The sequence below is a fragment of the Triticum aestivum genome, chromosome 1A, assembly GCF_018294505.1.
Source record: "Triticum aestivum cultivar Chinese Spring chromosome 1A, IWGSC CS RefSeq v2.1, whole genome shotgun sequence".
NCBI lineage: Eukaryota > Viridiplantae > Streptophyta > Magnoliopsida > Poales > Poaceae > Triticum > Triticum aestivum.
In genome coordinates, this window is record NC_057794.1 from 585346846 (window position 1) to 585358177 (window position 11332).

The 11332-nt window shown below is 50.3% G+C and overlaps 1 protein-coding gene across 1 annotated transcript; it reads left to right on the forward strand.

The window, feature by feature from the left end:
* Positions 1–4667: 4667 nt before the first annotated feature.
* LOC123070032 (putative polyol transporter 1) lies at positions 4668–6664 on the forward strand. Its single transcript, XM_044493046.1, has 2 exons — positions 4668–4912; positions 5008–6664. Exons 1-2 carry the CDS (start codon positions 4789–4791, stop codon positions 6429–6431), a joined length of 1548 nt encoding a protein of 515 aa, XP_044348981.1. The 5' UTR covers positions 4668–4788; the 3' UTR covers positions 6432–6664.
* Positions 6665–11332: the final 4668 nt, after the last annotated feature.

Sequence of the window (11332 nt, forward strand, 5' to 3'; positions counted from 1 at the left end):
GTGTCCACTACCGAGCCACCTGTCATGCATTCATCCTCTGTTGCTTCTGACCAATTTGATGATGTTGCATATTCTCCTCTATTGTTGCCTAACCATGGTGCAGGCACTAGTCGTGGGGCTCGTTTGGAGATTCTGGAAGCGCCATCTTCCTCTTCGTCGCCATCGCCTTCATCCTCGGCACCTTCTGTTGTGCATGAGGAGCACATGGCGCCCCTGCATGGCCTCGGTTTCCGTGCTCATGCACGGCCGATCGACGTCCTGGCCCGGTCGCCTCTGGCTTCTGGGCTGCCTTCGCCATCGTCGCGCCCTGCAACCCCGCCGACTGGGCCGGCCTCCTCGGTCCCCGTCTCGCCCAGGGCGTCGGGGCAGTCATCACCAGGCCTGGCCTCGCCCGCCCCTGCCTCGCCCAGGGTGTCTGGGCCCTTCTCACCAGGGCCGGCCTCGCCTGCTCTCGCCTTGCCAAGGCCGTCTGGGCCGGTGTCACCGGAGCTGGCTTCGCCCACCCTCGGTTCGCCCATGGCCTCTGAGCCCCTGTCGTCGGGCCAGTCTTCGCCATGCAGCCCGGAGTCGTCTGTCCCAAGCTCGCCTGAGGTGATTCCTGCATCTCCGGCGACCGTCATGTCTCCGTCACCTTCGCCTCCGCCGGCTCCTGCTGCTGCTCTACGTTCACATACGCGCAGTCGGAGTGGCATTTTTCAGCCTAAGCAACGTCATGATGGCACAGTTGCTTGGTTAGCGGCGTGCATGTCTGCTGCTCTCGCAGATCCATCCTCTGAGCCACGCACGTATCAAGCTGCTATGCGTATTCCTCATTGGAGAGAGGCCATGGAGCAGGAGTATCAAGCGCTTCTTCGCAATCAGACATGGACTCTTGTTCCTCCACAATCACGGGTAAATGTCATTGATTCCAAATGGGTTTTCAAAGTGAAGAGGCATTCTGATGGGTCCATTGAGCGCTATAAGGCTCGTCTGGTTGCTCGTGGTTTTCGACAGCGTTTTGGACTTGACTATGAAGACACCTTCAGTCCAGTGGTCAAGCCTACTACCATCAGACTTCTTCTCTCTCTGGCTGTTACTCGAGGTTGGTTTCTTTGTCAGCTTGATGTTCAAAATGCTTTTCTTCATGGTGTCTTGGCGGAGGAGGTTTACATGCGCCAGCCTCCGGGTTTCTCTGATCCGGATCGTCCTGATCATCTCTGTCGTCTGTTCAAGGCAATTTATGGTCTGAAGCAGGCTCCTCGTGCTTGGCATGCTCGTCTTGCAATGGCTCTTCGTGCTCATGGTTTTGCATCATCAACTGCTGACTCCTCATTGTTTCTTCTTCAAAGGCCTGAGGTTACTATGTACTTGTTGGTCTATGTAGATGATATCATTTTGGTCAGCTCCTCTCAGTCGGCTGCTACCGCGCTTGTTCGCTCACTTGGTGCTGATTTTGCGGTCAAGGACCTTGGGAAGCTTCATTACTTTCTTGGTGTGGAGGTTACTTCTCGTGTTGCTGGCCTTGTTATGACGCAGAAGAAGTACTCTCTGGATTTGTTGCAGCGAGCTGGGATGCTTAAGTGCAAACCGACGACTACACCCATGTCTACCACTGATAAGCTCAATGCTGTTGATGGTGTGCTTCTTTCTTCTTCTGATGCGACCGAGTACCGGAGTATTGTTGGTGGGCTCCAGTACTTGACGATCACGCGACCAGACATTTCCTATGCTGTTAACCGAGTCTGCCAGTATCTACAGTCACCCCGTGACACTCATTGGTCTGCTGTTAAGCGGATTTTGCGCTATATTCGTTTCACGGTGGCTCATGGTTTGCATATTCGGCCGTCTGACTCTGGTTGTCTTTCAGCATATTCTGATGCAGACTGGGCTGGCAATTCGGATGACAGGCGATCCACGGGGGGTTATGCTGTCTTCTTTGGCTCTAACCTGATTGCCTGGAGTGCTCGGAAACAGGCTACTGTCTCGCGTAGCAGTACTGAGGCTGAGTATAAGGCCGTGGCCAATGCCACATCAGAGATTATCTGGGTACAGTCCTTGCTTCAGGAGTTAAGTATACCCCAATCACAGCCTCCTGTTCTTTGGTGTGATAACATCAGTGCTACATACCTTTCTGCAAATCCGGTATTCCATGCCCGAACGAAACACATTGAAGTTGACTATCACTTTGTGCGTGAACGTGTCTCTCAGAAGCAACTACAGATCAAGTTTATTTCTTCCAAGGATCAACTTGCTGACATCTTCACCAAGCCATTGCCTTTGCCACAGTTTGAGACTTGCAGGCGCAATCTTACCCTTCTAGATTCATTAGAAAGTGGCTAAGATTGAGGGAGGGTGTTAGACTGTATTTACATGTGTATATTGTAACGTTGTATACCACCTCATTATATATATATATGTGATAGGCCACCCCTAGAGGGTTGTGCCGGTTCCCCCAAAGCCTATTGTCTTACATGGCTGTGGCCGTTACACATGTTGCCTTGATGTCGCAGTGAAGAAGGGCCCTGCTGCCTGCCGGAGAAGCAAGCGTGCGTAAACAGGAGATGGACTTGAGGGTGGAGAAGATCTTCAAGGTGGCTCGCAGGTCACAACTTAGAGCATAGCAAATCTAATCCTCAAACGTTCACGGACATGTTCATGGACACCGATCGATGATCAAGTCTTAAATTTCTGCATCTACATCCGGATACTTCATAGTAGTAGAAATCTTAAATCCATATACAAAAGCATGCAAAGAAAAAAAATCCTAAAAAAATCCTACATACTACGTAGATCAACTAGTCTCTTCCTCGTCGGAGATGTCACTATCTTTGTGTCCGGCGCCGGGTACATGGGCGGCAGCCGCAGCTCCGGCTCCTGCGCTCCTCCGCGGTGGTCTGCGCATCCATCTCCGCTTCAACCTCATCGAATAGGGCGTTGGTCACCGCCCGTTCCTGCTGGATGAACCGCCAGTTGGCCTCCACATAGGCCTCATCTTGGATGGACTACAGGATGGCTTGCTGCTCCGCCATCTTGTCCCCTTGGGCGACGGCGAACTTCGCCTCCGCCTGCCCCACTTTGAAGCCCGGAGCCGACACCAGCTCCTGCTCCGCCTCCTGGTCGTCCTCCATCGGAGTCGGCTGCTGCTCTTCTCCCTCCCCCCCTCCTCCTCCTCCTCCTCCTCCTTCTCCTCCTCCTCCTCCTCCGCCTGCTCCTCCTCCTCCTCCAGTTTCGGCGAGTCGGGAGGCAGCCCGACAACGATGCGGGCAGCGCGCCTTGCCCGGATTCCCTGTTGGATCTCGTACCAGCGCTCCGATGTGAGCATGGCCTAGGTGGTTATCTTCTTTCGGACCATGGCGAAGCCGATGAGTGTGGGAAGAGAGCCGGAGCGGGAGAAAGGAGGTGGATGGGCTTGGGCTAGCGGCGCGGAGAGGGAGGAGATGGATGGGTTAGGGTCTGGGGACACCAGCCACCTTAAATATAGCCGGATTTGACTTCGGGCGGCGAGCCAGACCGGCGCCACGCGACGTTCACACCCCATCGGAGCAGACGTCCGTCGGACCATCGGGTATCCTGGCGATTCCGCGTAGGACCCCAACATCAGTCGGACGTGGCAGACATACCCGAGCACACCCAGGCGCCCCATATCCGATTTATATTTGGGCTGGATATGAGCCTCGTTTGAGGCGTCTGTCTGGATCAAATTTTTATGACCGGACGGACCCGCCCGGACGTTTAAGGCCGGTTTGTGGCGTCCGGCTGTAGATGCCGTTAGACTTCTTTCCTTTTCCGGCGTAAGCATGTTTCCTTTTGTGCTTGTGTGTGTTAGGTGGTCCCTGTGCTCGTTTGGTGCTGGTTCTTGCTGTAGACGTTCGGTGCTAGTGGGCCGGAGTCAGTGTTGCCACCCCACTGCTGAGTGTGGGTGGTTGTAGTCTAGTGTACATACGTACTTGTCTCCGTTGTTTTCAGCCTCTGTTGTTTCTCATGCACAGTGGTGTCCCCATTATGCTTGACTGTTGCCTTTCTGTAAAGCTGGGCAGAGATAAATAAAAGCCCTGTTTGGTTCAGCTTTTATCGCCGGATTCCGCTGCCGCGCAGTAGAATCTGAACCAAAGGGCGAACCCAGCAGAATCCGATTCCAGAAATCCGTTGCCAAAATCTGAACCAAAAACGGAAGCAATTCAGGACGTGCTTTCCAAAATCTGATTCCGCTGCGGACCAAAATCTGAAAAGATTGTATCAACTGGTTTGCCAAATGACCTACATCTTTTTCAAATCAGATTTTTCACAACTGTTTTTTCACAGCAGATTTTTCACAGCTGCTTTTGGAAATCCACAGCCGAACCAAACAGGACCAAAGAGTACCCATTCCCCGCCTTGACCGATAATTTGTACGCTTTCTGTAAGAAGCCCGGCCGTTTCCATAAGCGTGAGAGCATCTATTCCACTCTTAGGTGGTGATGGTACGGCGGCGTCGAGGTGGCCGGTTAAGCGAGCATCTGTCTAGCTCAAGCCTCGTTCAAACTATTCCCCTGCTGCCTTGATTGGTTGATTGGCTGTCAGAATGGGATCGGACAAAGGACTGAAGATCATGGGTCCATATCATCCATCTCAAAGGATATATTCCCACTCTCTCCGTCGGCATCCTCTTATTTTTAGTTATCATCTATCACATCCGCCTTCTTCTTCCCCTACACGCCTTACGTGCACCGCGTATATAATGGAAGCAAGTTAACGGAGGGAGCACCACCGGGCAACACACCACGTACGGCGCTTCACCGAGGACAAGCTTGGAAGAGGGATCGATCGACAATGGCGTCTGCTGCGCTCCCGGCGGCGGCGGCGGCAGCGGTCGAGCCCAAGAAGAAGAGCAACTTCAAGTACGCCTGCACCTGCGCCCTCTCCGCTTCCATGGCCACCGTCGTCCTCGGCTATGGTACGTGCCTCCCTACATTTCCGATATACGTATCAAAGGCAATCGCATCTTCTTCCTTTCGCCATGCATAAGCTCCGTACGTCTGTCCACTCCAGACGTCGGGGTGATGAGCGGGGCGTCGCTCTACATCAAGGAGGACCTGCGGCTGACGGACGTGCAGGTGGAGATCATGATGGGCATCCTCAGCGTCTACGCGCTCCTCGGCTCGTTCGCCGGGGCCAGGACGTCCGACTGGATCGGCCGCCGCTACACCGTCATCATCGCCGCCGCCATCTTCTTCGCCGGCTCCTTGGTCATGGGCTTCGCCGTCAACTACGTCATGTTCATGTTCGGCCGCTTCGTCTGCGGCATGGGCGTCGGCTTCGCCATCATGGTCGCGCCCGTCTACACCGCCGAGGTCGCCCCGGCCTCCACCCGCGGCCTCCTCACCTCCTTCACCGAGGTCTTCATCAACGTCGGCATCCTCCTCGGCTACGTCTCCAACTTCGCCTTCGCGCGCCTCCCGCACCACATCAACTGGCGCATCATGCTCGGCATCGGCGCCGTCCCCTCGGCCTTGCTCGCGCTCATGGTGCTCGGCATGCCGGAGTCGCCCCGGTGGCTCGTCATGAAGGGCCGCCTCGCCGACGCCAGGGTCGTGCTCGAGAAGACCTCCGACACGCCAGAGGAGGCCGTGGAGCGCCTTGACCAAATCAAGGCTGCCGCCGGCATCCCCCGCGACCTTGACGGCGACGTGGTCGCCGTGCCCAAGAGAAAAGGCGGTGACGAGAAGCAGGTGTGGAAGGAGCTCATCTTTTCGCCCACCCCGGTCATGCGCCGCATACTGCTCGCGGCGCTCGGCGTCCATTTCTTCCAGCAGGCGACTGGCTCCGACTCGGTCGTGCTCTACAGCCCACGCGTGTTCAAGAGCGCCGGCATCACCGGCGACAACCACCTGCTCGGCGTCACATGCGCCATGGGGGTCACCAAGACTCTCTTCATCCTTTTGGCCACCTTCCAAATCGACCGTGTCGGCCGGCGGCCGCTGCTGCTCACCAGCACCGCCGGCATGCTCGTCTGTCTCATCGGCCTCGGCACGGGCCTCACCGTCGTGGGCCAGCACCCGGACGAGAAGATCACGTGGGCAGTCGGCCTGTGCATCGCCTCCACCTTGGCCTACGTGTCCTTCTTCTCCATGGGCCTCGGCCCCATCACCAGCGTCTACGTCTCCGAGGTCTTCCCGCTGCGGGTGCGCGCGCTCGGCTTCGCGCTCGGCGTCGCCTGCAACCGCGTCACCAGCGCCGCCATCTCCATGACCTTCCTCTCCTTGTCCAAGGCCATCACCATCGGCGGCAGCTTCTTCCTCTACGCCGGCCTCGCCGCGCTCGGCTGGCTTTACTTCTACGCCTTCGTTCCCGAGACGCGCGGGCAGCCGCTTGAGGACATAGGGAAGCTTTTCGGCATGAAGGACGCCGCCGTCGAAGACGACGACACCGCCACCAAAGACAAGCAGGTGAAAGCAGCTGTGGAGATGAACTAGCTAACGTACGGCCGGAGAGTGGGTTTCCTCCTAACATGCATGCATGCATGCAAGGGATGGATCACCATCCATTGGGGGTTCTTTTGAGTTTCCTGCTACTTCTTTCTTGGGTTTTTGATCAAATTCGTCCTGTTTTCGGGATGTTTCATTGTGTTTTTTATTTTTCCACCAAAGTGTATCAGAATGTTTCGTCGCCTACTGACAAATAAGAGTGTGTCTTGTCTTACATTGAATTTACCGATACACAATGCTGCACGATGAAACATTTTGATACGTGTTGAAACAAAAGGAAAAGGCTAATGTAACACTCTTGAACAACACTACAACAAAATTTGCAAAACCCATAAAATATAGCAGTGAATCCCTCCGCGGGATATCCCGTGAATGGTAAGATTGATTTTCTCATGTTGTGCCATCGATATATATAACTGAAGAACATGGCAATATTGGTGTCACGTAATAAATGTCAAGAGAATTGTTTCAGGATTGGATCAATCGAATATACATATCATTAATATCTCATTAGCACTTGCATGATGGATGACCTTACTATTGACATATGGCCTAGAGGAAATAATAAAGTATTTATGTATTTTTCATGTTTATGATTAATGTTTATATTTTCATGCTATAATTGCAATAGTTCTTGGAAGGGGAGCCTTGGCGCAGTGGTAAAGCTGCTGCCTTGTGACCATGAGGTCATGGGTTCAAGTCCTGGAAACAGCCTCTTACAGACCCTGCGCAAGCGGGAGCTACATGCACCAGGTTGCCCTTTTTTTTAATTGCAATAGTTCTTGAATGTTAGATTCAGAGAAAATGTCAGTTGTATGTGTGGAAACATAAACACTAAGTAGCTCCCTAGTTTCGTCTCTAAGACTAGCTCATGTGTCACATGGTAATCATGTTTTCTAGATCACAAGCTAAAAGTAACAAAGATGCCATAATGAGAGTGCATTGTTAGTAGGACAATGTTGTTGGAAACAACCAACTAATGATACACTACGAGATCACATTGTCACTCTGTTACTAGTATAATCATATCAAGTGTTAGGATATACTCACGTCTTTAGACCATGAGAATGTCGTGTACCTTCATGTCGGCCACTTACTTTGGGGTTGTAAAACATTACCCGTAACTGGGTAATTATAATGCAACTTTCAGGTATACGGAAAAGCATGTCTAGGGACTCGATAGTTCAAGACTGAGATTTGCTCCTCCGATAATGGAGAGATATGCTCTGGTCCATCTCTATATTACGGTATCCATCATCATCTAGCCAGACAAAGCGTGATATAATCACGGGGATACCGGAATACGAAAACGAGAAAAGAGAACAAAACCGTAACGAGGATAACTTGGTATTCTGATTGAGTTATTGCTTCACAAGGATACCAAAAAAGTCTTGCCTCGGGTTTTGTTATGTATCACGAAGCAAAAGTAATTGTGTACACACAAAAAATTACCCTCAATAAATATATTCGTGTGTATGTCGGAATCAATATGGGTGTCCAGATCTTGCTATTGATTATTGACCAAAAGGTGTTCCGGGTCATGTCTGCATATTATCGAACCTGCAGGGTCACACACTTAACGGTCATCAATTTGTTGAGTACTAGGTGTTAAGAGTACGAGAGAAATGTAGCGGAAATGCTCAAGAAATATCAGATGTGTTTCAGAAGTGTTTTGGAGGAAACTGAAAGTGCTACAACAATACCAAGAAGGTCACAAAGTACCTTCGAAGGCACTGGAAGGTCCAAAAAGGTCCCGATCCCCTCTTAGGTGGTGCAAGGGGTGGCATCCATTTGGGTTGAAAGGGCCACATAGGTCTGCGACACACACGCACCCTCCCTCGGAGGGCAAGCTAGGGTGTGGTGGCCAGGGTTTGAGGGGAGGGCTCCCCTTTGACGTGCGGCCCTAGGGGGAACGAGAAGAAATCCTTGTGTCACAGACGGCACTAAGGTGATCGAGAATCGCATAGAGAAGCAATCCATAACCCTGCAACAATCGCCGCCGCACTCACCACCCACGCATACCGGGGACACAACTGCACATGAGAACAACAAAGACAAGTAATCCCGCCATCGCACAATATAAGGCATTTTTGCAAACTAAAAGAGTTTGCAAAAAAATCTTATAATATGGACGAAAGGAGTACGTACACTCCAGCCACCCATGCTCGGCAGTGGCAACACTCTAGCCCACCAAAACGAGTACGCGGACCACCTAACAAACTGAAGGAAACAACATTCTTCAAGCAGGAGCAGTAACACAAATGGAAAAGAAGATTTTAGCTGTGATCTATTGCAAAATCTTATCCACCTTTGATCAAGCCTATCTCCTCTTTACGCTTCTCTGGTTAAAGGGCCCTCCACTGCAAAAGAAAAACAACAGATTCAAAAACAATATGTGTCATGCCTACGCCCGTGACGTGCACTGCACCAGCTACCACCTCAAAAACTCGCATCGCCCCCAACCTGTGAGAAGGTTGCGAACCAAACTATGGTTGGATTTTTAAGAGGACAGTGACATCCCCAGCCCACCAGAGTTCAAGTCCTAGACTTGACATTGGTTCTCGCGTTTTCCTGAATTTTTTCCAAGCTTTCTGGCTATGTGTGTTTCAGCTGGAGGAGACGTTCCCATCGTACGTTCATAGAGATGAGTGTATATGAGCGGTTTCGATTGTACTGTGTTAAAAAAACATGTCACAAGGTCCATTTTTTAGGGGTAAACCATACTTTATTCAATGTTTGGAGTAAGGTTTACAAGAATTACAAACGGGTTGTGGGGAGATCCCATCCACAAGTGGCAACCCACATCTAAAGAAGAAGAAAACTTACTCCCTCCTTCCATCTATATAGGGCCTAATGCGTTTTTCAAGACCGTCTTTGACTATTGATAAAATTTATACTACATGCCATGCATAATGTGAAAATTATATCATTGAAAGCTCCTTTCACATACGAATTTGATGATGTGCTTTATGTAAGTTGCATGTCATATATTATTGCTCTAACATTTGGTCAAAGTTTGCCTCGAAAAACGCATTAGGCCCTATATAGATGGAAGGAGGGAGTATCTAGATTATGAGAATCAAAGTTCATACTATGTCCTTCAAAAATAAAAGCGCAGCTAGTAAAGTCTCTCACTCGAGCACAAATTTCCTTGATAATAGCATTGTGCCTTCCTTCCGATCAATTCTTTATATCTCCTACAACTCCCGTGCAATCACATGCAATAACGATGCGGTCTAGCGATAGATCAAGGGCTAATGCCAATGCTTCGCGGCATGCCAGTGCTTCCAACGTCGCTGGTTTTGCTATGTCCCCGAAGACCATAGCTGAAGAACTAAAAAAATTCTGAATGATCGCAACACACCAGTTGCCCCGCTCCTTCCATTTCTAGCCAGCCCACCATCAACTTGGATCTTGACCACTCCCACGCCCGATGCTCTCCAATGACTCGCGCTTTGCTTCGCACCCAGTGGTGCAACTTGCGCACCAGGACTACCAGGTTCCACAATTGTATTTAGCTATGCTATATAGTTCATCACAAAAGCATGTGTCACAACGGACTTTGCAAAACTCCCTCATGTATAACTTTACGGTGAGCTGCCCAGATCGCCCAAAGGGTGACGACCAGCTTTATGAGACTAGCATGCGGTAGACCATCTATAAGTGAAAATAACCACAACTTAGCATGTGGTTCCTCTGAAGCTTAGACATACTCGGCCACATCCTTATCTACTAGTGCCCACATGCGCCATGCTGTTGAGCAATCCAACAGTGAATGATGTCAAGAGTCTGGCATCCCACATAACTGACACTTATTCTCCTCAGCCATGTTCCTATTGTGTCTAAGATCCTCTGTAGTGATTGAGTGTTTGGCAAGCCTCCAAAGAAAATTACGGATCTTCCACGACACCTTAACCGACCACAAAGAGGTCTAACTATTCTCATGTGCTTCATAATCCAAACTTCCCATATTACCTTCTAGCCAATCTTCTCTCATTCTCTTTATCTCAACTAACATGCGATAAGCCGATCTCACTGTGAACATACCATTATTCTCAAAATTCCATGCCCAGAAATCGGCCATCCGCCGAGTGCAAATAGGGATACTTAGGACCGTACACTTGTCCGCCACCAGAAAGGTTTGATCAACGATATCCCTCCTCCAAGTAGCACTTGTATTATTTATATCTATGAGTTCATTTACAATCGCGGGGGGGGGGGGGGGGGTCATCACCTATTCTCCTTATGAAAGTTTGGCACATGGCATCCCTCCCTTCCATGATAGCAACACCACACCTGCGAGGGTCGGCTGCCTAGCTCAGTGAAAGTATCGTTCCACTCAAGTAGTATATCGCCTTAAGCATACGCGCATACAAAGAGCTCGGATGCCGTAGTAACCTCCACGACTACCGCCCAAGAAGGGCAAGGTTAAACAGTTCAAAATCTCGGAATCCTAGCCCTCTCATAAATTTTGGTTGAGTCATGGTCTTCTATGTTTTTTTTCGTTTTCCTTCTTTACTCCCAACCAAAACTGCCTCATTAGTTTATTTAGGTGCTTACACATACTCATTGGCAATATGTCACAAGGTTCATGGGTTGCTGCTGTTGCGAAGGAGCTCCCCTCTCCCTAATTAAGCCCATGAAGAGGAACTGAGCCCAGCCCATGTAACCGCCCATGGACATGGTTTCTATACAGCGGGTTTCATATGCAGCCTATATCGTGTCGGGGAATACACTTTGGTTCCTGGTTGTATATACATTCTAGATAGAGATTTTTTTAATAATTAAACAAAAAGTCAAAATAGTTTAGAAGTATTTTTAGAATAAATGTGACTTACTTTTGCATTAGTATATAAATTTTCATGAACAAAAAAACCAAAGTTGACTTC